The sequence below is a fragment of the Nesoenas mayeri genome, assembly GCF_963082525.1.
Source record: "Nesoenas mayeri genome assembly, chromosome: 20".
NCBI classification, from domain to species: domain Eukaryota; kingdom Metazoa; phylum Chordata; class Aves; order Columbiformes; family Columbidae; genus Nesoenas; species Nesoenas mayeri.
The window spans coordinates 10,777,041-10,801,704 of record NC_137569.1 but is presented as its reverse complement, the minus strand read 5'-3'; the positions used below and the strand labels follow the sequence as shown (position 1 = coordinate 10,801,704).

The 24,664-nt window shown below is 56.7% G+C and overlaps 3 protein-coding genes across 8 annotated transcripts in view; all 3 read right to left on the bottom strand.

The window, feature by feature from the left end:
* MKS1 (MKS transition zone complex subunit 1) overlaps positions 1 to 6,821 on the bottom strand; it is a gene marked incomplete at its 5' end in the record, with an annotated part of 42,859 nt that extends 36,038 nt beyond the window's left edge. Inside the window, 12 exons of one of the 2 annotated variants that reach the window (XM_080356798.1) lie at positions 833 to 903; positions 1,685 to 1,747; positions 2,270 to 2,312; positions 3,175 to 3,231; positions 4,112 to 4,220; positions 4,655 to 4,759; positions 5,082 to 5,210; positions 5,384 to 5,481; positions 5,916 to 6,071; positions 6,343 to 6,413; positions 6,554 to 6,666; positions 6,748 to 6,821. In XM_080356798.1, the coding sequence (XP_080212924.1) occupies positions 833 to 903; positions 1,685 to 1,747; positions 2,270 to 2,312; positions 3,175 to 3,231; positions 4,112 to 4,220; positions 4,655 to 4,759; positions 5,082 to 5,210; positions 5,384 to 5,481; positions 5,916 to 6,071; positions 6,343 to 6,413; positions 6,554 to 6,666; positions 6,748 to 6,821 (1,089 nt within the window). Of the gene's footprint in view, positions 1 to 832; positions 904 to 1,684; positions 1,748 to 2,269; positions 2,313 to 3,174; positions 3,232 to 4,111; positions 4,221 to 4,654; positions 4,760 to 5,081; positions 5,211 to 5,383; positions 5,482 to 5,915; positions 6,229 to 6,342; positions 6,414 to 6,553; positions 6,667 to 6,747 lie in introns of those variants that run through there. The other variant, XM_080356799.1, reaches the window with a different exon arrangement.
* Positions 6,822 to 13,091: 6,270 nt separating this feature from the next.
* Positions 13,092 to 17,884, bottom strand: BCL7B (BAF chromatin remodeling complex subunit BCL7B). 2 transcript variants are annotated; one of them, XM_080357205.1, is made up of 6 exons: positions 17,719 to 17,884; positions 17,242 to 17,317; positions 16,652 to 16,748; positions 15,444 to 15,629; positions 15,177 to 15,256; positions 13,092 to 14,016 (listed from the first exon to the last, which is right to left on the bottom strand). In XM_080357205.1, the coding sequence occupies exons 1-6, from the start codon at positions 17,808 to 17,810 to the stop codon at positions 13,924 to 13,926; spliced, it is 624 nt and encodes a 207-aa protein (XP_080213331.1). In that variant the 5' UTR covers positions 17,811 to 17,884; the 3' UTR covers positions 13,092 to 13,923. The 2 variants fall into 2 exon arrangements, with proteins under 2 accessions (XP_080213331.1, XP_080213332.1); XM_080357206.1 differs by having other exon boundaries at positions 15,444 to 15,614.
* Positions 17,885 to 18,472: 588 nt separating this feature from the next.
* On the bottom strand, positions 18,473 to 23,990 carry TBL2 (transducin beta like 2). Of its 4 annotated transcripts, none has more exons than XM_080357202.1 (7): positions 23,825 to 23,990; positions 23,610 to 23,740; positions 23,354 to 23,538; positions 22,637 to 22,788; positions 20,731 to 20,857; positions 19,716 to 19,868; positions 18,473 to 19,043 (listed from the first exon to the last, which is right to left on the bottom strand). In XM_080357202.1, exons 1-7 carry the CDS (start codon positions 23,964 to 23,966, stop codon positions 18,587 to 18,589), a joined length of 1,347 nt encoding a protein of 448 aa, XP_080213328.1. In that variant the 5' UTR covers positions 23,967 to 23,990; the 3' UTR covers positions 18,473 to 18,586. The 4 variants fall into 4 exon arrangements, with proteins under 4 accessions (XP_080213328.1, XP_080213329.1, XP_080213330.1 ...); XM_080357203.1 differs by having other exon boundaries at positions 23,354 to 23,503; XM_080357204.1 differs by having other exon boundaries at positions 23,354 to 23,500.
* Positions 23,991 to 24,664: the final 674 nt, after the last annotated feature.

Below are 24,664 nucleotides of genomic sequence, written 5' to 3'. Positions count from 1 at the left end.
GAAATATCAGATTCCTGGACAAGAAAATTCACACTAGCATTGGAGGGGCCACAGAGAGTGGGGAGAAAACAACTAACGGTGGAGAAAAGGTAATGATGCCCAGACAAGATGAATCACATCACAATAACAACCACATGACTGCGTGATGGACCCACACGCTCTCAAGTGCCACACGGATGGAACAGGCTGTTAAAAATAATGAAAGAGGGAAAAGAGTAACACTCCACAAACAACAACTGAGCATGTTGCAAAGTTATTGCACCATGACGATCTTTACAGAAGCCAAGTAAAATACCTCAAACAATGTTACTACTGAAATGCTGTGCAATGATGATTTCTGCTGTATACAAATTAGCTCACAGAAGTGATATCCAAAAGTTGGTAAAATTCATATTTTCAAAGAGAGAAGCTGGAGACAGCAATGGAACCAACGTCCCAGATGGGGAGAGGGGTTCATTGTGAGAAAACCATTTAGAGACTGGGTGCATTCCTGCCCCAGGTAAGACAGAACAACTCTTTGTAAACTCTGAGCAGTTGGAAACGCAAAAATTAAAGCTCCAAAGGCAATCAGTCAGAAGGAAGAAAAATGTGAGATTCCAGAAACTGCTTTGAAGCAGTTTTATTTGCTCTGGTTTTATACGGTCACAGTGGCACGCTGTAAAAAGGCTCTAAAAAGTATAAACAGAATGAGAAGAATCCCAAACACGCTCTGCCCTTGAAAGGAGCTCTCTAGTCACAGTCTTAGCTGAATATATCTGCAGCTTCTCATACACTTTCCACCCCAGAGAATGCCTGTTCAAATCCTGCTCCGCAAGCTGAAGGGAGTCCTTACCCAGCCCACTGCCTTGGTGGCACAGGTCTGCGTCACTCCCGAGAGCTGCTGCAGCGCGGGGCTCGACCACCCTGCAGGGAGAACACAAGCGGTGACGGCTCTGGGTGCGGGGCAGGACTCACAAACCAGGGCAGCTCAGAGGAGAACGTCAGTGCCAGATGAGCGGGGTAACAGACATCACCCACACTGACTGTCCCCAGATGTGTCCCACCCCTTCTGGTTCCAGGAAATGGCTGCTCCCCAGAATGCCCTGAACTGTCGATGAAAAGCAACAACTCCATCTTAAAAGAAAAGTAGAACCTTATCTAAATGCAGCAAGTAGCAGAGGTGGTCTCTCTTCAGACAGACATCAGGGCATAACCAGAGAGGGGAGCCAGAGCCATAGCTTCAGGGGGATTACACATGCAGCAGGATGAGCGCGTTAGTGCTGGGAACCTTATTTATCAGTCAACATTTAATATGTCAGTGTCAGCACAAAGCATGAGACATCATGGTGAGCACTGACATCAGACAAGGTCACTGCTGAGATGGAGAGGACAGAATGGTTATTCTCTGCAGTATAAGGGATGAACTTTGGGTAGGCTGCTGCATATGAGCACCACTGGTTGAGAAGCCAATGGATCCGTGTGTCCCAGCCTGATTTGGAAGATATAGAAGGAAAGATGCTATTTTCTCCCAGGCATGAGTTTAATTCAAACCACTGAGTTCTTCAATTTTAGCTCTGAAGACCTCTGACTAGATCCCAGCCCCTCCATTAACTTTTACTGACTTCCAGCAGAGCTGATCCAACAGAACAGCCAAAGCATTCATTCCTTAAAGTGCTGTGATACGGCTGGAAACGTGAATACTCACGGTCAGGCAGCTCCAGGAAAAAGTGCACATAGAGATTGTCATACTCATAGCCTTGAGCTGAAACTGAGAACAACGCAAGAATGAACCTCAGCTGCTCGCTTCCACACCAACTCCTCCCGTACTCATGTCGGCTTTTGGGAGAGACAGCACCAGTAACCTCAGGGACAACAAGTCAGTGCTGGAAGCTGGGAAAACCAGAGGCTTCAAAGCAACAGAATACGACCCTCAGAATAGACTCCTTCTCCAGACTGGCCCTGTTCCCATATCACTAACCAGATTAGGGAGGTCACACATTTAATTGCTTTCTTTGCCATAATCTCTATTAACATCCCAGTCTGCTCTCCTTTTTTCAGATCTGCATGTCTTCCTAGAACAAGTGCAGTATTTGTAACCTCCAATCTGCAAGTGCCACTCAAAGGGTTACTCCTAAAAAGTGGGGAGGAGGAGGAAGCAAAGGATTCTAGGGAGACAATCACCTACTCTGGACCAGCCTGTGATTCAAGAATCCTTTAACACTTTGTAGCCTCAGTCATCCCAGCAGACCCAGATTTGCCTCTATAGTTACTGTTTACAGGAAGAACTCACCTATTTCCCCATTCACAAACAGCCGCAGTGTACCAGGAAGAGTCTGTAAGACCAAGCAGAGAAAAGGCTCAGTGACTGCTGGTGGAACCTCATACAATCCCCTCCCAACGGGATCCCACACAGATGTTTCACAGCTATTTGTCCAGGAACAGTTCACCCTGCTGGCCAGGTAGGGATGATGACTTGTCATATCATCCTTTCTAGAACCGAATGGTCGCTCTGGAGAGACGCTCCCTAGAGAGATCAAATTCCTACACTGCAGGAGTTCGCTACTCTGTAAATCAGGTCCTTTTCAGACTTCAAGCTGGATACAGAATGTAGTGAGAAGTCACTTGCAGAAATCACAGTCCTGCAGTGTTCCTGTACTTGCCCAAGGGGGGCTGGAGGAAGCATGACAAGCTGAGACACTCTACGGAAGTACAAGAAAGTGCAACTTTCACACTCTGGCAAACACGATTTGAGCAAAACAGATTGCAGTCTGGGTAATTCAGTGAGAAGGGAAACTGTGCATGAATTTGGGGGTGGGAGGGGCTGTTCCTGTGAATAAAATGTCAAACAGATGTGTTTGACATTCAAGAAGTTAACAGCAATCACTATCCTAAAAGATATAAACCCTCCTTTCTTCCTCAAAGTCCTGGAGTCAAAGGCCTTCAGACAACACGCACACGCAGACCGCAGCGCTCAGCACACTCCGCTGCTGGGCCCACAGACCTGCAGGCCACATTGAAACTTGGCCCTTGTCACCCAGCTCTCTGTTGGAAGCCACGAGGTAAAAGCTGCCATCACATCCAGAGAATGAGACACTCTTTGGAGGCTGCGGTACAAACGGCATCCGTGGTAACCAGCCCAACCGCCTCCACAGGCAGCAGGGCCCCAGGTCTCTGCCCAGCGCCACCGCTGCTCACCGTTTCAAATTCCGAGCCCACGAGACCACTGAGGTATTCCTTGTGCCGGCCGTACAGCTGGAAACACACAACAAGAGCATGAGAAAAGTGTATTTTTGATTATGTATGGTTTTACTTTTTGCAAAAACTGTAGTGGATAGAACTTAAAACCAATTTAAATTGCTGACAGGCTTAGCACACAGGTTTTTATAATTCTTATAGCAGATGCAGAAAATTTAAGTATCTCATGGAAAAAAGATGCACAACTGGTAATGCTGCATGGAACTTCAGCTTCAGAGAAGACAAAGGCCAATGTAAAGAAAAAGAAGCTCTGAAGAATCAGCAGATCTTAAATGACACGTTAAAAACACGGGCATGAACTGGTGCAGTGAAAACAAGTGCAGCAAAGTTGTTATTTCCTTATTGACCACAAAAACAATGAGGAAACGCACAAATGAAAAACTAAAATATTAAGTACTTTCATAAACTGTTGCAGCCAAAAAGGAAATTCAGAGGATCAAGACATAAACTGAGATACATATATCCTGGGACACTATGGGTAACAAGAAATCATGCAATAAGCACAGAGGCAGCAAGAGGAAGACCAAAAGGAAGAAAAAGGGTTTGCCCGCTGCTCAAAAGGGAAGGTAAACCAACAGCAGGTGACACTAGAAAGGCACAGTTTAGGTAGTTCTTGCACCAGTTCTCCCCACACAGATCACTGCAGTCAGAGGCAAACACGAGTAACACTGATAAGGCTCCTCCCTCAAGTACGGAATGAAGCCGTCAGGGAATTATTTGTCTGAGTTTTCAAACTGCTGGGCATGAGACTCACAGGCAGGGACATTCATTTTGTCAGCGTTAGGTGTCTGCAGCACTAACAACTACATCTACACAGGGGTCTGAGCCTCTGTCAAATCAGGACTAGTCCATAAGATCAGTGGAGGCCGGTGCTTACATCTCTGAACACGCGCTGCTCGCGTTCCTCCTCCTCTGGCTGCACCTGGACAGACGCGTTCTCAATGGTGTATTTCCACACCTCTCGCTTCTCTCCATCCAGCTCAATCCTGTAGAGCCCCAAAACGTATGAGCAAAACTCCCCCATTACACAGGGAACAGGCGCAGGCAGCAACGGCATCAGCTGTGCCACCCTGACCCACATCCCCTCTCCAGCTGGGCTGTGTGACACCATGGGGGCACAAACGGTCTCTCGGCACTCCCACGTGCCCCACAGCAGCAGTGACGCCCAAAGGAGACTCATTGGTGTTCAGCACCTGCATCACCGGCATCCCCAGGGACTGGCACCAACACCCCACACAGTGACACCAATACAAGTACACAATCATCTTGTCTTAGAAATCTCTGGAATAAAACTAAAACTTGTCCCTCAGTTGAAGCCCTGATCCACTGCCCTGATCCACTGCCTGATCCACTGCCTGAAGGGGGACAGGGAGATGCCCAGTTCAGCCCCATCATGAGGCACCAGCCCTGTCCCACTCACCGGTAGGGTCCTTTGGTGCCAGTAAAGTCGGGCTTCACCGTGATCACCCCGTTGCCGTCCACCTTGATTGTGCAAAGAACATGTTCATACTCCCTGTGACCAAGCCTAACGGAAGACATCAACAAACAATCTGAATAGAGAATACGGACACTGTCTTGCTCTGGAACAGCAGAGCTGGTAAAGGCACATGGGGGTACAGAAGGAGACAAACACGCTCGTGCTTTCCTATGTTAGTTTAAGAAGCCTTTTGGAGGGATATTCACAGTTACCTCTCAACTGAGGAAAGGGGCAGAAAGAAACAGAAGCCCGAGCTACTGAGCTCTTGGAAGCCTCTTCCCTTAACTAACAAAAAAACCAGGAGATTCAAGGAAGGAGGGAAGATGGGTTTCCTTCTGGGAAATTAAGATCACTTCAAGGTTTTACTTACTTCCCATAAGGTCCCAAGTCCCCCATGATGTACATGGTCTGTACAGGAGTGTTAATCACATGATTGTTCTTTATAAATTCTTCTGAGGGTTCCCAGGTGATGATTTTCGACTTCAGAGAACTCGCTTCTCTGTCAACAAGACAAGCCACAAGTCACAGCTCACCGCAGCAGCCCCGCACAGGCAGCACCGAACCCCTCACAACAAAGAGTCAAACCACCAGACTCCAAGTGTGACACTGCTCGAGTCACCCCAGCACCAGGAAATCTGCATTAGCAAGCTCCGAGTCCCAGTCTGCACTCACATTGGCCTACGGTCTTGTCTTCTCCTCCTCACATTGGCCATCCTCTCTGCCAGATACGATGGCACCTCATGATCTGAGTCAGTGACCTTCTGGCAGTGCTGGAAAGGAAAAACAGACAGGAACTGGCTTAATTATAACAAGACATCTTTCCCAATCACAGTTCCACATTTTGGAGAACAGGTGTGCACATACACACACATGCAAGGACAAACTGCTAAAAGATTGTAGATTTCATTCACTCTTCTTGTGGCCAAATACAGCTAAGCTACAGCCAGCAGGTTACCTACAGAGCAATGCTACAGGTCCCTCCAAGTTGTCCCTGACCATAGTTCTGAAAGAAGGGAAATCTCATCCCAGGTCTGGGGAACCTGGTGAAGCTGCTTTGCAGAATCTGTATGTTCTGCACACAGGATATCTGGCTTGCGTCTGCATGGCCAAGAACTGATTCCCTCTGCAGAGCTTTCCCTCTGCAGAAGCCTGGTGGTTCACACAGACACTGCTCTATAGCTTATGTGTAACTGAGAGCTGGTACCTCCTCTAGGTTGGTGAATCGGTCATGGTCAGTGTAGGTGAAGATGCGACAGTTCTTGCGACCTCCAGCCTTCTCCAGTTTCAGGATCTCCGCGTGGTACTGCCGGTCCAGGGGAGTCTGGCAGGCTGACTCATTTTGGTACAAATCCACCTCGAACTGAGAGCACCGCAGGTAAAGCAGAAAAGCTTCCCTCACCAGCACGGTCAGAGCCACAAACCACTTTTCAGCTGACACTTCCAAAGCCACCACAGAAACAAGATCCTTTGGGAACCCGGCAAAGAACCCGAGCGGCTCCGGCGCTGCTCAGACGGCGGCCGACAGCACCCACCGCTGCGCACCCGCGGGAGAGAGCCAGGAGACCCCGAAGGGAGCGGGGCAGGGGGCCCCCGGGCGGCACAATGACAAGCGCCCCGCTCCGCGCACCCACCTGGCTGAAGAGCTTCTCCTGCCACCCCACCTCGGCCTCCTCCTGCTCCTGCTCCGGGGGCCGCCGGGCACCTGCGGGAGTCGGTCGGGTCACCTCCGGCGGCGGTGCCGCGCCCGCCCCCCGCGCCCCCCGTCCCGCCCCCCCCGTTCCGCCCCCCGAGACCCCCGTACGCCCCCCGCGCCCCCCGCGCCCCCCGTTCCGCCCCCCGTACCGCGGGCGGCGCGCTCGGCCAGGCCCAGGAGCTCGGGGCCGCGCGGGCTGGCGAGCGGCGGCGGCGCCTGCGGCAGGAGGGGCCCGGCCGACGTGAGCCGCTGGATGCGGACCCTGCGGGGAAGGAGAGGGGCAGCGTCACGGCGGGGCGGGGCGGGGGCCGGGACGGGGCCGCGGGCGGGGGCGGCCGCTCACCGGAGCCGCAGGTTGCGCACGGGGTCGCGGGAGCGGTAAACGGCGCCGCCCGCGCCGCACGGCGGCTCCGCCATGGCCGCGGCGCCGCGCGCTCACCATGGAGACGGGCGGCGCGCCGGGCACAGCGCCCCGGGCACAGCGCGCCGGGCACAGCGCCCCCTGCGGCCGGAGGGCGCGCGGCGGCCGCGCCCCTGTCCCCGGGCACCGCGGGGCTGGCGGGTCCCGGCGCGGCCCCGGGCGGCGCTTTGCGGCCGCTCCCGCCCAACGCCTGCGCCTGGGCGGTTCCGCAGCGCAGAGCCCCCCGCCCCGCCTGGGGGGTCACCCCACCCCTCCCCGTCCCAAGCGCCTCGTGGCGATGCCGCGCGAGGGCGCGCGCAGCGGTTCCCCCCGCGCCCCGCACGCGGAGCTCCGCGCCAAACCTGCCGCTTCCTCTGGCTTATCCCTCCCCCTCCCCCAACCTCTCCTGACGTTTGACCCTGCACCTCTTCACGGGGAGCAGCGCCCGCTCTGCCGGGGCCTCGCTCCCAGGTGGCGGGCGGGCTGGCCCTCGGAGGGTCGGCCAGGGGGCGGCCCCGGTCCCCCCCTACGGCACCTCGGTGCCATTTTGCTGCCGCTGGTGCCGCTGGCGCCGCTGCGTTCCCCAGCCCTTCCCTGCCGCGAAAGCAGTCTGGGCATCCCCATACACCATATGACACAACCTCTGTGCTTGCAGAGCTGTTCCTAGTGTTGCAGGGGAGTAACTTAGGGTTCTGCTCCTTGCAGAGCGATGTTTAGATTTCTCAAAGAGAAATGCAACTTAAAAGAGTTCAGTGGCAGGTTCACTCTATCATTTACTGCGCGGGGAAACAAGCCAAGCCGAACGCTGCTGGCCGCCTCTCCAGGAGCCTGGACCTGTGCACAAAGCAAACGTTCAGGCGTCTTCCCTCCTGATAACCGTTCACTCCAGAGTCTGTATTTAGAGCTCCAGAGGCAAACTTTGAGGCGAAGCCTGATAACCATATGCAAAGTAGACTTTCAGGAAATAAAATTCTCAGAAAAAGAAGATTTAATGGAGTAGAACAGCAGGAGGGCTGGCTCAAGCTGGGTACCTGCGCAGGGGTCCAACTTGAGCGTAGGAAACCATCCTTTCCAATCTCTAACATTCTGTGATTCTGTGATTTTTATCTCTTTACAGACCATTCACACCCAGGTTCCAGTATAAGTTGGGGAATGACCTGTTAGAGAGCAGTGTAGGGGAAAGGGACCTGGGGGTCCTGGGGACAGCAGGGTGACCATGAGCCAGCACTGGGCCCTTGTGGCCAGGAAGCCAATGGTACCTGGGGTGGGTTAGAAGGGGGTGGTCAGTAGGTCAGAGAGGTTCTCCTGCCCCTCTGCTCTGCCCTGGGGAGACCACACCTGGAATCTTGTGTCCAGCTGTGGCCCCTCAGTTCCAGCAGGACAGGGAACTGCTGGAGAGAGTCCAGCGCAGCCACCAAGATGCTGCAGGGAGTGGAGCATCTCCCGTGTGAGGAAAGGCTGAGGGAGCTGGGGCTCTGGAGCTGGACAAGAGGACACTGAGGGGGGACCTTATTAATTTTATAAATATACAAAAGGTGAGTGTCAAGAGGATGGAGCCAGGCTCTTCTCGGTGACAAACAATGGTAGGACAAGGGGTAATGGGTTCAAACTGGAACATAAGAGGTTCCACTTAAACTTGAGAAGCAACTTGTTGGGGTGAGGGTGTCAGAGCCTGGCCCAGGCTGCCCAGGGGGTTGTGGAGTCTCCTTCTGTGCAGACATTCCAACCCGCCTGGACACCTTCCTGTGTAACCTCATCTGGGTGTTCCTGCCCCATGGGGGATTGCACTGGATGAGCTTTCCAGGGCCCTTCAACCCCTGACATTCTGGGATTCTGTGGAATAATTTAGTGTGAGTAAAAAATTCCAAGTTCCCATGATACCTGGTGGTAAATCTGTAAGGTTTTTTTTCTGGAGTAAAAGAGCTATAAACTCGTGCTCCAGGCATGGCTGACTTCTACATGGAATAAGAAAAAGTGCCTTTGGAGAGATCTGTGTCCTTTCTATCTGCCTTTCCACTATTCAGGTGTTCCCCTGACAGACATGTCGCTGCTGCTGAAGCAGGAGGAACAGCCCACGTGCAGCATCTCCTGCACTCCTGACTGCTGAAACACAATGAGAGCAGCAAGGGAAAAGGCACCATCATCAGTCTTTGATGTACAGATACACATTCCTGTTAAATACAGGGCAATACATGCAGATACCTCTCACATCCCAATGCTAAACATGCTGCTCCTCGAAAATAACCCATGACAGTAATTTTAAAAAATATTAACACAAATCCTGTCTTAAGTTCAGAGGTTAAAATTAGAGCTTTACCCAGTCACAGCACACAGACAAATCTCAAACGCAAGCACATGCTCATCAAGAAACAGCAACCGCTGTACCGAAACAGTATTAACCGATCAGTACATCAATCATCTGAGAGCAGTGCTAAAAGCAGGTGCAGAAATACAGCAAAATTACAAAAATAATTAGAAAAAATAGCAATTAGTACATACATCCATAGGTTGAAATCTGGGAAAAAAATCCATGGACTATGTTTAATGAGCAAATAGCTGTTTGCTGCTGATGAGAGTGATTCTGACACTGGGAAAGGACCTGGAATGCTGTGTCTCTCCCATGTGTCTCAGAGCTTGACCCGAAGCCGCAGCCCCGCTCTGCAGGAGCCCAGGAGGATTTACACTGCCCTTGGCTACTTCTGCTCTCTTGTCTTCCAGGGCTGGTATATGGGAGCATCTGTTGCTCAGCAACCACCGCAGCTCTTATAGCTGAACAGATTCTGAAATAATCTAAGTCTTCACCTGGAAGATAAAGCCCAGGCCGGGTTCTCCACCCCAGCAGGGCTGAGCTTCGCTGTCCCATGTGTGCCCCAGCCTGACGAGCAGGGTGCACAATTAACTCCCGGTTGAGATAAATGTCTGAGACAATCAGACGCCCGAACACTCGCTGCTCAGCCTGGAGACCAGCGGAACAGCATCGCTTGTACCGAGCTGTGGGGACTGTACCGAGTGTGCAAGGCCTCGAATCAGAGGTTGGTCTGGTTACTTTGTTTGGATTTGTTGGCCTGTTTGGAGGGTTTTTTTCAGCTAGTTTGCCTGGAATAGCGTTTTTTCAATTAACCAGATGGGTGCGGATAACAACCATCAATGTACACAGACAGCAGCAACAAGCAGGGCTTCTGCAAAGGATGATGACGCAAAATACAGATCTGGCAGGACAGCAGAGGCCTTGAGATGTTGTGAGAGTCGGTCTGAAGATGGAGCAGCATTTGCCTGAACATCACCATCAAGAACTTAGAGAACTGAGGCCCTGACCAAAAGAACGGATGGACAGTGACTTGGAGAGAGGCCCGGGGAGCAGCATGGTGCTGCACTGTTTCTCCGATACGGGGGGCTCCTGATAACAATGGCTGCTGTGTGGGCTTCACCTGCTGCTTCAGCCAAACCAGCCCCCGCCTCCTGAAAGCTGTTGTCATGAGGGCCTCTTCAACCCAGGGACAAGAGCTGCCGTCCAGAAGATGTGTTCCCACCTGCAGCCTCAGTCACACATGTCCCCACCTGCTCCCCCAAACAATGGCCAATGACAAGGAGCACGGCCAGAAGCTCAACAAGGGTCCTGAGGTCACCCAATGGACCAAAGACCCCTTAATGCTGGACATGTAAGCGTTGGCAAGAGAAAGAGTGGATCTTTCGAGCCTGCGCAGTACGAGCCTGGGTTGCAAAATCAAGGTGGAGACTGGCCTGAAACAATGGGAGCGAGGGGGGATGAAGAAGCATAAGAGATGAGACCAGAATGGACACCGTTGAAGATCTTCCCACCAGAGGATCCCGAACCACGATGGAGGACCGGCCGGACTCCACGGGACCAGAGACCAGAGGGACCTTCTAGAACTGGACTGGTGAGAAACGCAACCTTGTTTCTCATCTTTACCTTTAGTTTTCCCTGTTTCTTTCCCCTTTCTTTCCTTTCTCTCCCTCTCTATCGCGTGCCACTTTATGGGCATATTAATAAAGTAACACTGCTTGACTGATCCCTCGGCATTTTGGTCGCCTTAATTTTATGCTCTGAGATCAAGGTAAAAGAACCATCACGAGTCCATCACCAAATGGACCGTGACAGATGTGGGACACAGGGCTGAATTCAGGTGTGGGAGGGTGACAGACAGAGCACAGGAGATCCAAGGCCAGATCAGCGCTTGGATGGCCAGATAAAGAAATGTGGCCCCAGAGCGCGACAAAACAGCTGTAAGGGTAACACAGAACAGGCGCCCAGCTCCTGTGGGACACGGTGCTTTACTGAACTCCATGGAGCTGTGAGCTTGCAGCTCAGCAACTGAAAACAAGGTGTAAAAGTGCATTGCAAACCTACAGCAAGTGACCCCAAACAGATCCTGGAGCAGGAAAAAGGAACAATCACCATCAACTACACACTCTTGACGAAAGACCTGGGGGTGCTGACGACTCACCCCAACAACCGCCAGCAGACTGGAGCCATCGACAGCAGGACCCTGAGCCTAACGCCAGGAACGGGGATGGGTATAGGAAACGTACAGGTAACTATTATTATTATTACTTTTTTCACATAGGTATTAATTTGTCTTTATCTATAAGAGCTAGATCTTGATTAGTAACTCTTTGATCAGACTACTTAGATTTCAGTTATGCTAGAAATAAATTATTCTCTCTTTCTCTCTTTTGTCCGTAGAAATATTTTTGAGCGTAAGGGGCAGACAGTGCCCTGTGTGTGTTCTCAGCAATTGTGTGCATCAAGTATCGTACTTAGTGGCAAAAATGGGAGAAAAGACCAAAACACCTGAAAAATCAGGGAAATCAACATTCTTGGAGCAGTTGCATCTTCTAAATACCCTAACAGTTGTGTGCCTAAAATCTTATCTTTGTATCGCATTATCTTCCTAGAAGTTCTGTCAAATACAATCTTTAATTAAACAAACAAACACACACACACACAAACAAAAACCCCCCAAACAACAGAATAACCAGCTTACCTGGGTAGAGAGATTCTTGGAGTTTGGAACTCCAGTTCAGAACTTAGAAAACCCAGCACTAAAGAGTAACTAAAATGATTAATTAGAAACTTCCCCTCTCAATTTTACTCAAGAAAATCCTGTGTAGATAGTGAAGAATGACAGTGTTGTGTCAAACCAACGGGACCCTGAGTTGCTCGGAGCATCGATGATTCACTGTTCAAAGGCAAGACGTGGCGCCCACGGGGGATGAGTTTGATGAGACCCCAGCGCACGGGGGCAGTGAACCCCCCAGCGCACAGGAACCACCTACATGGACCAGCAGCCTCTTGCGGAGACGTTCCGGAGTGAAAGACCTATGGGACAAACTAGCGCTCGAGTGGCTGCACTTCTGCTCCGGGACTACACCGCTCCATGGCTTGAGGAAAAGCAGCGACCCGGCTGCGGTGTCCACTGAAGTATTTGCTGGTTTCAGCGCAGTATTTGCTGGTTTCAGTGCAGTATTTGCTGGTTTCAGCGCAGCCGCGGGGACTCCGCTCCACGCCCAGAGCCGCGCTGGCTCCCGACAGCAGCAATTCGTGTCTCCACTCTCCGTCCTCCCTCCTCCTCCTGAACTCGGCATCCCACACGCTGCCAAAGCTCCTTTCATCGCCTCCTCTGATGGCAAGAGAGATTCTTTTTGGATCTCCCTCCTAAAACTGTTTTCCAAATATCTACAAAACGGGACGGCTGGTTTTGAACTCAACCAGCAGGCGTCCTTCTCATCTGGCCACCCTGATCCTGGAAGGATAAATTATTAAAAACACTTGGCGATTGTACCGGCAGCATGACAAAGGAAACCAAATGCCTTCGGCTTCGGCTTCCGCGATGTTTTGGGTAAACTGGAAAAGAAAGATCATCCTTTGCAACGCACGAGCGAACCGAAGGCAGAGTAGCGGCGGCGCGCCGCCGTTAACCCAGCTCCTGTGTCGGGCTTTTGGCACGCTGAGTTCTGCGCGTTCTCTTGCGGCTGCGCGCAGAACAGACCGCGGCTGTCGCGACAGGAGCGGCTCCCACCGCCCCGTCCCCGCGCTGGGACAGACCCCGGGGCGGCGGGACCGGGGGGTCCGGCGGGAGCGGAGCGGAGCGACCCCGCGCGGGCCCGGTGCGGCAGTGCCGGGGATGCCCCGCGGGCCGGGGCCGCCGCAGGGTGGGGGGGGTGGGCTCCCGGTCCCGCCGCCGGCTCGGGGGGGTTGGGGGCCGCGCTCCAACCCGGACAGCGCTGCCCACCCCCGCACACACAGGGCGCTGTATTTCAAATAGTTTAATTTTAAAAATATTCTATTCAGTGCTAAAATAACTTTCCACTTCCACGCGCGGCCGCGCCTTCGGCTTCGCCAGGCTCGATCACAGACTCGGCGGGACATGCAGTGGCGGCGGGGGGGGCCGGGGCGGCGGGGCCAGGGGGGCAGCGGGAGCTCGGGGGCGGGGGGCAGAGCCCCGGGGCGGGGGCGCTTCCTGGGGGGGGCCGGCGCCCCGCGCATCCTTCCCGGGAACGGGGCGGGGGTCCCCGGGGCGCAGGAGGGGCTGTGGGCCCAGCCGGTCCCTGCCCCCGCGGGGGGCGCTCCCGTCCCTCCCGACACTAATGGCTTTAACTAGCACCTTATTGCACGGCGTCCCAGCGCGTCCAGCCGCTGCAGGGCAGGACTTGGGCTTCCTCCCGCCACCCCCATCCCACCTCCCGCCTCTGCTCCGAAGGGAGCAGACAAATCACACCGTGGAGGGGGGGGCTCTCCCGCTCCCAGCACCTCGGGGAAGGCGGGCAGGGGAGGCAAACAGCATCTGCCAGGGGCCGGGGGGCCACGGAGGCCCCCCAGACAACCTCTCCTGCGTGAGAGACCCCCCTGCTCCGGGACAGGTCAGCAGGGAGAGAAGGAGCCAATAAATAGAAGCAAATTTGCAGGTACTGGTGGCAGCCCCCTCCGGCAGGGAACGCGGCTCCTGCCCCCGAGAGCAGGCAGGGCAGGGCAGGCTGGGGGGCAAGCAGGGGAGCGCCCGTCCCCCGGGAAGGGGCGGGCTGGGGGGAGCACCCCGGGCCCCCGGGGAAGGCAGCGGCTCTGCGAGGGGCTGGCGAAGCGCTGTCCGGGCCGGCAGGCTAGCTCTCCGAGGCCGTGTGGCACGCAGAGTTCTGATCGGCACAAAATCTCTTCAGGGGCGGCGCACCCGAGTCCTCCTCCTCTTCAGTCACCTGCAGGAGCCAGAGGTCAGGGACAGGAGCTCAGTGTGTCACCGAGCCACGTGGACTCAGGGACACCCTGGGCTGAACCTGTGAGGAAGCTCCAGGGCAACAGGAGTCAGCCAGAATCACGGAACCGTTTCGGTTGGAAAAACCCCTCAAGATCATGGAGTCCAACCATAACCCACCCCTGGCACTGCCCCATGTCCTGAGAACCTCATGTCCGTCTGTCCAACCCTCCAGGGCTGGTGACTCCAGCACTGCCCTGGGCAGCCTGTTCCAATGCCCCACAGCCCTTTGGGGAAGAAATTGTTCCCCACATCCAACCTCAGCCTTCCCTGGCGCAACTTGAGGCCGTTTCCTCTGCTCCTGGCGCTTGTTCCTGGGGAGCAGAGCCCGACCCCCCTGGCTCCAAGCTCCTTTCAGGCAGTTCAGAGATCAGAAGGTCTCCCCTCAGCTCCTGTTCTCCAGCTGAACCCCCCAGGTCCCTCAGCCGCTCCATCACACTTGTGCTCCAGCCCCCCACCAGAACCACTGTTTTACTGCACCTCCATGTCCTTCCTCACACCTTGGCACCTGAGCTGAAGCAGGGACAGCTCGGGAAGCCGGGAGGTTTGGGACTGTGGAACGCGCCCATCACGGTGCTTCTGCCGCCACGAGCAGCAGCAAGGGGAAAGGGCCCAGCTGGGTCTGTGCGCATTCATAGAATCGTTTTGGTTGGAAAAACCTTTGAGATTATCAAGTCCAACCATTAACCTGCCAAGTCTGCTTCTAAGCCACTTATCACTAAACAAATTACACAGAATTTAGAAGGACCTTATTTTGACTCCGAATCTTATTTTCCTTGAGCTAGGAGAGTATCTTTTCAAATAACACAAGGGAGAACAGCCACTCTGTTCTTACTCTATAGAGTAGCCAAAGGCAATATGCCACATTCAGATACAAAAAGACAACATCCAAAAATGTGCTTTTCTTGATTAGGATATTAACAAACCTTAAAAAGCCAATCAGAGACAGGAATGCAAAAACTCATTAATACTGTTTCCCATATTTACAAGAGTAGAACTATCCTGTCAGCAGAAGACCCTGATGTGCTCACAGGGGTCATTGCAGGCTGACATTTACAGGGTTTTTTCTATATTCAGACATGGTTTCAACCCCCCTTCCCTTACCTGAGTCTCAAGGGGGACCGGCTCTTCCTTTGTGAGAGTGGGAGGCTCATCTGCAACTTCTGAGGAAGGCAGGGAGGGCTCTGGGGAGAACAGACAGGTTATGGACCTGCCGAGCCGGGGGCTCAGAGCTGAGCCAGTGCAGGAGACGAGTCTCTGCTGCCCTGTCCCCTTCCGGCAGCACCCCAGTCACCTGCCGGCACGGGAACGGCTCTGGCAGGGCCTCCCCCCGCCCAGCGCCCACCCCTGGCCCTCCCAGCCCAGTGTCACCTTCCAGCGTCTCCTGCCCCAGGGTGGGAGGCTGCGAGTCGTCCGTGCGGAAGTCGGAGGTGTGTGCAGGACTCATGGACTCGCTCTGCTGGGGGCTGGGGCTGGAGTTGGGGCTGCTGTCCACCTTCAGCTGGTAGACGTCCGACAGGGAACTCTGGTTGCTGTTCTCATCTGCAGAAACAGCACCTAGTGAAGAAGAGCACCTTGACCCAGGGGCACCACAGCCGAGGGCGGCACCGCGAGCCAGAGCTGGGGTCTTTGGGAGAAGGACAAGCAGAGCCAGAGTCAGTCTGCGTATCGGTGATTCACCGTCACTGGTCGACAGAAGCGCTGCCGGGCAGGAGACACCTCACTGGGAGGCACCAGCTACGCAACTGGCTCATGGGAGAGGGTGGTTCTGCCCAGGGACCAAATCTGAGCAGCCACAGCCATTCAGAACAAATCAGTAGAAAGCACAGGGGTGACACAAAGTGCTGCGCTGCCAAACCTCACACCCCCAGCTGGGGAGGGCCACAGCGGCCAGGCATTTGAGGGCAGGAAAACTCTTGCTGGTGCCCCAGGGTTTTGTAGCTCCACTGTTCGCGGGGCTGCAATGTGACACCAGGAGCAGTGCTCAGCACCTGCCTCCAAAGGGGAAGCAATCCTGGCACACGCCTTTCTAGGTACAGCGGTCCCGGACCACAGACCTACAGCGTTAACCCTTCCCACCGCAGCTCTAAAGTGCCAGCACGTCCCCTGATTGCCTTCAGACGCACTAAGAGCTGAGCTGAGACACTGTGAACAGGCAGCAAGTCCATGTGCTGCCCAAGCCTCACATGGCTCCACCGCAGCCTGCTGGAGGCTGCTCGCAGGGCTCCGGGATCAAGGGCAAGGTCAAGGAGATCCTCTGCCCTTCCATCCCATGCAGGTCACCGCTGGGGCTCTGCTGCAGGCAGCTCCCGGCCTCCCCTCGCCAGGACTGCAGGGCAGGCGCAGGAATCCCCACTGCTCCGGTGCCCTATGAAGTTTCCCACAGGGACATCCCAGAAGCTGGATGAAGATTCTTGCTGACAGCACAAACAGCTTCAGGAGGGACAGTCCAGAGGCGGATCAGCCCAGCCCTGCACTGCAGGCACACACTGCTGTCCCAATACACGAAGCACACAACATCCCAACCTCTGCTCAGCCTGAGCGTATCTCCCCAGCTTGAAGGGCTCAGCCAGACTCACCTTGGAACTCCAGCAGGAGAGAGGAGTTTGCAGAGGTGTCGGCTGGGAAGCCATTGGGCTCTCGGGCGGTGCTGCTACTCGACTTGGATTTCTCTTTCTTTAGGAGAGAAAAACAAGCAGGAGGTCAGAGGAGCCCCCACTGGCAAGAGGAAGCAGACGTGCCCGCTCCTCCCGCAGCCCAGGGGGACGCGCTGGTGCAGCCCCTTCCCTTAGAGGCAAAACTCCAGCTGTGGAGGGTTCAGAATCAGGACACAAGACAGAACTGACACCTGTTTAGAAGCATCACCAGACACAAGGAAATGCCCCGGGGACGGAGGCAGAACGCGCTGCAGGCAGCGGGAGGAAAACAGCCCGGCCCAGCCCAGTTCGAACAGCAGCCCCAGCGCCGGGGCCGCCGCGGGGCCAGCGCAGGAGGCGCCGCGCCAGCCGGGCCGGATCGGCAGTGCCGGGGCCTGTGCCGGGGCCTGTGCCGGGGCCTGTGCCGGGGCCTGTGCCGAGGCGCCGCCTCACGCAGTCCCGGCCGGGCCGGGGAGGCGGCGGCGAGCAGCGCAGCCCCGGGAGCGCCGGGCCCGTCCCGGAGCGGTACCCACCTCCTTGCTGTCCGCCACCGGCACCCACTTGAATATCCGCAGCGAGGTGTCGCCTACCGTCACCCACTTCTTCTCCCTGCGCGGACACACACGGACACGGACACGGTCACGGTGACGCCGCCGCCCCCGCCGGAACGGGGCCGGGGAAGCCGGGCCGCGGGTATCCTGGCAACAAGCCCCGCCCTCCCGCCGATGAGGCTCCGAGTGGCCCAGACGAACGCCAATCGAGAGCACGCCAGCATCCCCGCCCCCTCAACCTGCAGGTCTCGTTGTGATTGGATGGGACGCCCGCCGAGCACCGGCACTTCCGGTCCCCCCCGCATTCCCGAGCCGACAGGGCGAGCTAATTGGCTGCTGCCTCACGCAGCACGCTGATTGGACAGTCGCTACCGGAGCACTTCCACCGGCACCCGTGTGGTGCGGTGATTGGCTGCACGCCGGGCAGGCCCCACCCCCCCCCGCGGCCCCGCCTCTCACCATCTGCGGACGCGCTCGATGGCCGCCATCACTTTTTTGATGTCATCCTTGGCGCGGCTGCGGGTCTCGGCGCGCACCGAGCGGCCCGACATGGCGCCCGCAGCCCCGGCAGCCCCGGCTCCGCTGCGCCCGCCGCCTCCCGCCGCGCATGCGCGCGCCCCGCCCCGCCCACGCCCTGCGCGTGTGCGTCACCGCGCTCGCCACGCCCAGCAGAGAGGGGCGGGAGGAACAGGGAGTACGTATGCGCAAGATCGCCCCGCCCTCCTGCGGGCAAGGAGGCGGTGCAAAGGCGGGGCGACGCCGTCACCGCCATCTTGCTTTAGGGCAGGTCCCGCCCAGCGCCGGGCACGAACACGGTGGGGTCCTCCAGGCCCGGTTCAGCGCCGAACGGCGCCGCCCCAGGCCCGGGACCGCGCCCAGCTTGGCCTCAGCTCCGTGAGCCGGGCTGTTTTAGCAACAACAACTCCCCGTTTTTGCAGCAACAACTGAGCACGGGCATCTCCTCTGAAAAAGAAAAAAAACAAAACCAAAACACAACAGAAACCCCCAACCAACCAAAAAAACCCCAAAACATACCCCCTAACATCCTTTTTTTAACCCCAGAAAAGCTCCCCGGCCTTGTCTGCGCCCTCCCGTGGGACACAGGGTGGGGACAAGCCCGTGGAAGGAAACAACACAAGCCCCGGGGAAGGCCCCTTGGGTTCCCCCCGCAGCGTCCAGCTCTCCATCCCGACAGCACAAGGAGGTCCCGGCGCTTTCCACACTCTTTTATTACAAGTTATTCAGTGTTATGAAAAAAACAGTCCCCAACGGCAGCAGGTGCTGCCCGTGCCCGCAGGGACCCGGAGGTGTCCCTGCAGATGGAGGTTTAGTGCTTCTTGCCGTAGATGGCGGCCAGCGCTTTGCGGGCGCTGCAGATCTGCTGCTCCAGCCGCTCGCACGTGGCTTTGTTCGCAGTCTTTCTCAGCATGGACTCCAACTCCTCCACCACTGCCCGGTGACCGGCCGTGTTGTGGAAGACGCAGATCGCCCGGTCCCCACACGACACCAGGTAGCGGCTGGTGGTGTCAAAAGCCAAGTCAGCGATGGGCTGTCCGTGCACGGCGAGGAAGCGCTCCTCCTCCTCGCCTCTCCTCGTGTTGTACACGACAATGTCTGCGCCGCTGGAGATGGCGACGACACGAGCATCAGGGGACAGGGCGATGCGACAAGGCTCCGTCACCTCGCACTTCCCCGTCAGAAGCAGGTAGGGATCCTGCTGCTTCTTGTATTCCACATCTGTGTCCCAGAACTTCCACGTCCCGTCTTTGGAAACAGTCGCCATCCTGCAGCCAGGAGACAGAGCACAAGTGAGGGTGAGGAAACCGGGCAGCACCTCGACCCTGCCACACCAGCATACTGGGAATCCTTTGTGGACAGAGAGATCATAGAATCACAGAGCAGTTTGGGTTGGAGGGCCCTTCCCAGCTCCCCCAGTGCCCCCCCTGCCATGACAGGGACATCTTCACCAGCTCAGGCTGCTCAGAGCTGCGTCCAGCCTGGCCTGGGATGTCTCCAGGGATGGTTCAGCCACCACCTCTCTGGCCAACCTGGGCCAGGCTCTCACCACCCCCAGGGCAACAATTCCTTCCTCATGTCCGGCCTGAATCTCCCTCCTTTAGTTTAAAACCATCAGCCCTTGTCCTGTCACAACAGGCCCTGCTCAAACATCTGTCCCCATCTTTCTCAGGAGCCCCTTTTAAGTCCAGAAAGGCCGCGATAAGTTCTCCAAGATATTTTGGGAAGTGTGAGTCTGTACACACACGCTGTCCCCGTCCTCCTCCCAGAGCACAGAGAAGAGGAGGAAACCCCCGGGGAACGCACGGTGGCACGAGGCAGGGAGGGCTCTGCCACCCTGGTCTCCCAGGAGAGCACGCAGGGGAGCAGCCCCTGGCACAGGGAGGGGTGAGAGGCTGAGCCAGAGCCACTGTGTTGGGCAGCAGATGGGACACACGTACCTCCTGGAGTCATTGGAGAAGGAGAAGGAAAGGACGCCAGCAGTGTGGCCTTTCAACTCAAAAGCCCTGGTCACCTCCCGGAAATCCCCATTCTTGGCAAAACACACCTCCCACACCTTCACATCGGGGGTGAAGCCACAGGATGCCACAAACCTGGGTAAGAGAACAAGTGGAGACAGAGGGGATCTGTCAGAGAGTGCGGGCTGTGGGGCAGCCCCACAGAGCGGGGCGGGGGCTGAGGCAGCACCCCTGCACAGAGGGGCGCACGTGACAGGGCTCTGTGAGGGAAAAGCTATCCAGACTCCCACATTCCAATCTTCGCTTCAGTCAGCTGAAAAAAATAGTTTTCCCTTTTCCCTGAAAGCAAGTTGGTAAGAGGAATGGTAAGGACGACCCCGGGGAGCAGAGCAGCACCTGCACAGTCTGGGCATGAGAAACTCCACATCTGAAATAAAAAAGCCAAGGGTTTTAGATCCCCAAACTGACTGAACCTTGAGCGTGGCAAGTCTTCCTGCAACAACAAGCGACAGACAGAGCAGAGAACACGATCTTCCTGATAAGCAAACTCTTGGTAAGAAAGATTTTAATTCTGTAATGAACTTTGAGAAGGTTACAGACAAGCTAGAGGTGGTGTTTCATGGGCCCACCTCCATCATCTGAGGCCGATGCTGTTCTCAGCTCTTCAGGAGATGGTTCCCAGGAACAGCAGTGCTGAGGGACAACCGCAAATCACCGCATGTCTGAGACGGCGCAGATGAGAGTCAGCGCTCCTGGAGGGGCCACAATCGCTTTTTAAATTATGGAACCCTCAGAAAATGGCATTACAATAACAGCTAACTGCTGAGGGTCTGAACTGATAGAATCGTAGAATTGTTTAGGTTGGAAAAGACCCCTAAGCATGTCGAGTCCAAGTGCAACCAGGATGAGGTCCCCTGGGAAGGAGCAACACTCCTGCTCACTCCTGGGGTTCCCCTAACCACAGCCAGAGCAGCCGAGAACCCCTCACAGCCCTCACCTCCCGCAAGGTGACACCGCAGCGTAGGCGTTGTTCATCTGGTTGGTGTTAATGCTGGCCAGGACGTCACCCTTCGGGCTCCAGATCAGGATGGTTGTGTCACTGGAAGCTGTCATGATGAACTTGCCTGCAGGGGAAAAGGCAAATATCAGGAGAGGTCCCAGGCCCAGTGCTGCCACAAACTTATCAAAGCCCTGAGGAGGTCTCTACACAGGGCAACCCCCCCTGCAGCTGCACAGTCAAGAAAACCAAAAGCAGCACCAAAACTCAAAGAGTGCCAGTCTGCTGGCACAGAGCAAAAAGCCACGTCAGAAGAATCAGCTCCTGGTTATCTTAAAATCATAGAATAGTTTGGGTTGGAAGGTACTGTCAAAGGTCACCCAGTGCCCCCCCTGCCATGAGCAGGGACATCTGCACCAGCTCAGGCTGCTCAGAGCCCCGTCCAGCCTGGCCTGGGATGTCTCCAGGGATGGTTCAGCCACCACCTCTCTGGCCAACCTGGGCCAGGCTCTCACCACCCTCAGGGCAACAATTCCTTCCTCATGTCCAGCTTGAATCTCCCTCCTGTAGTTTAAACCATCAGCCCTTGTCCTATCGCAACAGGCCCTGCTCAAAAGTCTGTCCCCATCTTTCTTTCCTTTTAAGTACAGAAAGGCCACACTAAGATCTCCCCGGAGCTTCTCTTCTCCAGCTGAACCCCCCAGCTCTCTCACCTGTCCCCAGCAGAGCTGTTCCAGCCTCGGGTCATTCCTGTGTCTCCTCTGGCCCCTCTCCAGCAGGTCCATGTGTGTCCTGTGCTGAGGACCCAGAGCTGGACCAGCACTGCAGGGGGTCTCACAGAGCGGGGCAGAGGGGACAATCCCCTCCCTGACCTGCTGGTCACACTGCTGGGGATGCAGCCCAGGGCACCATTGGCCTTTGGGCTGAGAGTGCATGTTGCCCGTTGTATCTCAGGGCCCCCGTGTCCCCCACAGCCACCAGTGGGCGATGGGCACACAGAGACCATACGTGTCTCACCCCAGCACCCCTGATCCCCCTCAAAGGGCTCAGCACTGAGCTGGTACCACAGGAGCAAGGCAGCAGACTCAATCCTCCCCAGGCGCTTCAAACACAACTCTGTAGCTTTCAAGTCACAGACTGGGGCAGGCAGCTGGCTACAACTCATACTGCTATTACCCAGGATTACTGGTTGTGCCGGCATTTTGGACTCCTGGTTGTTTCCACAGGCAATGTTTTTCCCCTTTTCCATCTCGAACAGGGAGTTACCCCATTTACTCTCAGGTACTTGTTACAAGTTTAAGTTTTCACTTTAACAGCTGAACAAAGGTCTCAGATAACATTTTCTCTGCCCTCCTATTACAGAGGTGAACTCACCTGCCTCGAACTGTCCGCTGGCTCATACTTGAAGCATTAATCCCTCAAGCCCTCACCATTAACAGGTACCTCCCCCTCCAGCCTCTGTTCTAGAAAATCCCAGAAGTCCAAGAGAGACCATATGAACTCACTAGAGAGATTTTTGACTCGTTAAACAGAGACTGGTGGGCTAGAGAACAGTGATTCTCTCATTACTGAGACCAGAGCTCTTTGCAACAGCATCCATGAACATGTAAATTAAGAGACTGTGCATATGGAGGAGCTAATTCTGTCCTTACAGGAATACAGCTTCACCCACAGGCTGCTGTCCTTACAATTCTGTCTGAAAATTACATCTTTCCATTTACCCAGGAGTAAACAAAGGCTGAAAAGTAACATCTAGAAGACTACAGAGAATCAAATAATGGTGCAGAAATGGGCCTTGAGAATGCCAAAAACTTCAATGCTTTCAAACCAGCAGCTCTGACTTTACAAGGAAATCAAACCCAGTCTCAAGAATCTGAATGAATGAGAAGCTCTGTCATTTCCATACCTGTCTCTGCAATTCCTATGTTAATAACAGGAGCCTTGTGCTTCTTTGGGAAGTCCCCAGAAGTTGCAGTGAAGGTGAAGCTGCCATCATCCTTCTTGGTCATTTTATAGACACGAATAGTTTCGCCATTTGCCAGCCAAACAATAAAAGCCCTGAGTGGAAGGACAAACACCCTGAATCACTGAGGAACAGGCCACCTCAGCTCAGCCCAGTGACAACAGGTAAACTGACAGGTCATTCACTGGCACCTTGGGAAAGAGATACACTGGGAGATAAAAAGCTACACACTTTATGAGGGCATCAGGTTCTCTCCCTGTGTTAGCTCTGCTGCAACACTGACTGGAAAAGAACAGTATTTATTACTCCACATCTGGAAAGCGGACCCCTTCCCCTCTCTAAAAGAGGCCACTTCACAAAGTGCTGAGCTGTGCTTTTCACCAACCTTCCCAAGCCCCTCAGAGGCTGAGCAGCCCTGCCCAGCCGCAGCACCTGCTGGCAAAGACCTTATCCAGCACCTTCTGGGGGGGCAAGTCAGGTATTTGCCCTGAGCACCACAGTGAAGAGTCCCTTGCTCTCCTGACTGCGGTGCTGTCACGGCCCCGGGAGGGACGCGGCCCCTGTGCAGCCCAGCCCGCGGGACATTCCGGTGCCCACACACCCCGAGTGACCCCGGGCTGGGACGAGGCCGGTGCGGAGCCGAGGGGTGTCCGGCCTTACCGTGAGTCGGGGCTGAGCCGGACGCGCTCGGCGTGGTCCAGCCGCACGTTGGCCCGCAGGCAGCGGTGCTCCCGCGCCGCCAGCTCCCGGGTGCTCCACAGCCGCACCGTGCGGTCCTCGGCGCACGACGCCAGGTACCTGCCGTTGCTGCTGAAGTCCAGGCAGCACACGGAGCCGCTGTGGCCCTGCGGGGAGAGCGCGGTCACAGCGCGGGGGCGGGCGGCGCCAGGCGCCGGTACCGGGGCTCGCACGGTACCTTGAGGGCGGCGACCAGCAGCCGGTGGGCGAAGCTGTGCTGCCGCGGCTTGTCCCTCCGGGCCCGCGCCGGCGGCTTCGCCTTCCTGGGCTCCTCGGGTCTGGCGGCAGCGCGGCCGTTGGTCCCGGAGTCTGCGGGGAGTGAGCGGGCGAGCGGGCGGGTCAGCCCAGCGCCGCCCGGCCCGGCCCGGCCAGCCCCGGACCCCCGGTACTCACTGTCCGGCGGAGCGGCGGGCGGCCTCCGCGAGCCAGCGCGGCGCAGCGCGACCGCCACCAGCAGCAGGATGAGGAGGAGGGCGAGGGCGCCCGGCAGCACCGACCCGCCGAGCGCCGACCCGCCGAGCGCCGCCGCCTCCATCTTCCCGCCGCCGCCGCCGCCACCTCAGCGCCCCCGCCCCTCCCCCCGCCTGCGCGGGGCCCAGTGCGCGTGCGCCAGGCCGGCGGGCGGGGCCTCCGGGCACGCGCGGGTCCGCGCCACTCCCGCCGCGAGCTCGCGTAGAGCGGCCCCTGGCGGCGGGGGGTGGTGCCGCTCCTCTGCGGACCCGCCCGCCCCGCCCCGCCCCCGCCCCCTCCCCGCCCCCGCCCCGCCCCGCTCCCGCTCCTGCTCCCGCCCCCGCCCCCGCCCCCTCCCCGCCCCCGCCCCGCCCCCGCCCCCGCCCCGCCCCGCCCCGCCCCGTCCCGCTCCCGCCCCCGCCCCTCTTCCCGCCCCGCCTCTGCGACCCCGCCCCCACTCCCGCCCCTCCCGGCGCCGGAAGAAGCACGCAAAGGCGTGTGGGCAGAGCGAGGCTTTACCAGGCGTCGCGGCACAGACCCGCCGGGAGCTGCCCGGGCCGGGGCAGCACCGCCCTCCCTGCCCCGCGCTGCGCCCTCCCCCTGGGGCCCAGGCGGCCCGGGGACGCGGGGCCAGGGACAGCAGCCGTGGGCTGGGCCTCCCCGAGCCGGTGGCGGGGGAGCCCTGCGGCCCCGAGCTGCCCCAGCCAGCGCTGTCCCGGGCTCCGGCCGTGGCGGCTCCGCGCTGGCGTTGGGCGTTTGTCCGGCTCCGGGGCCGCGGCGGGG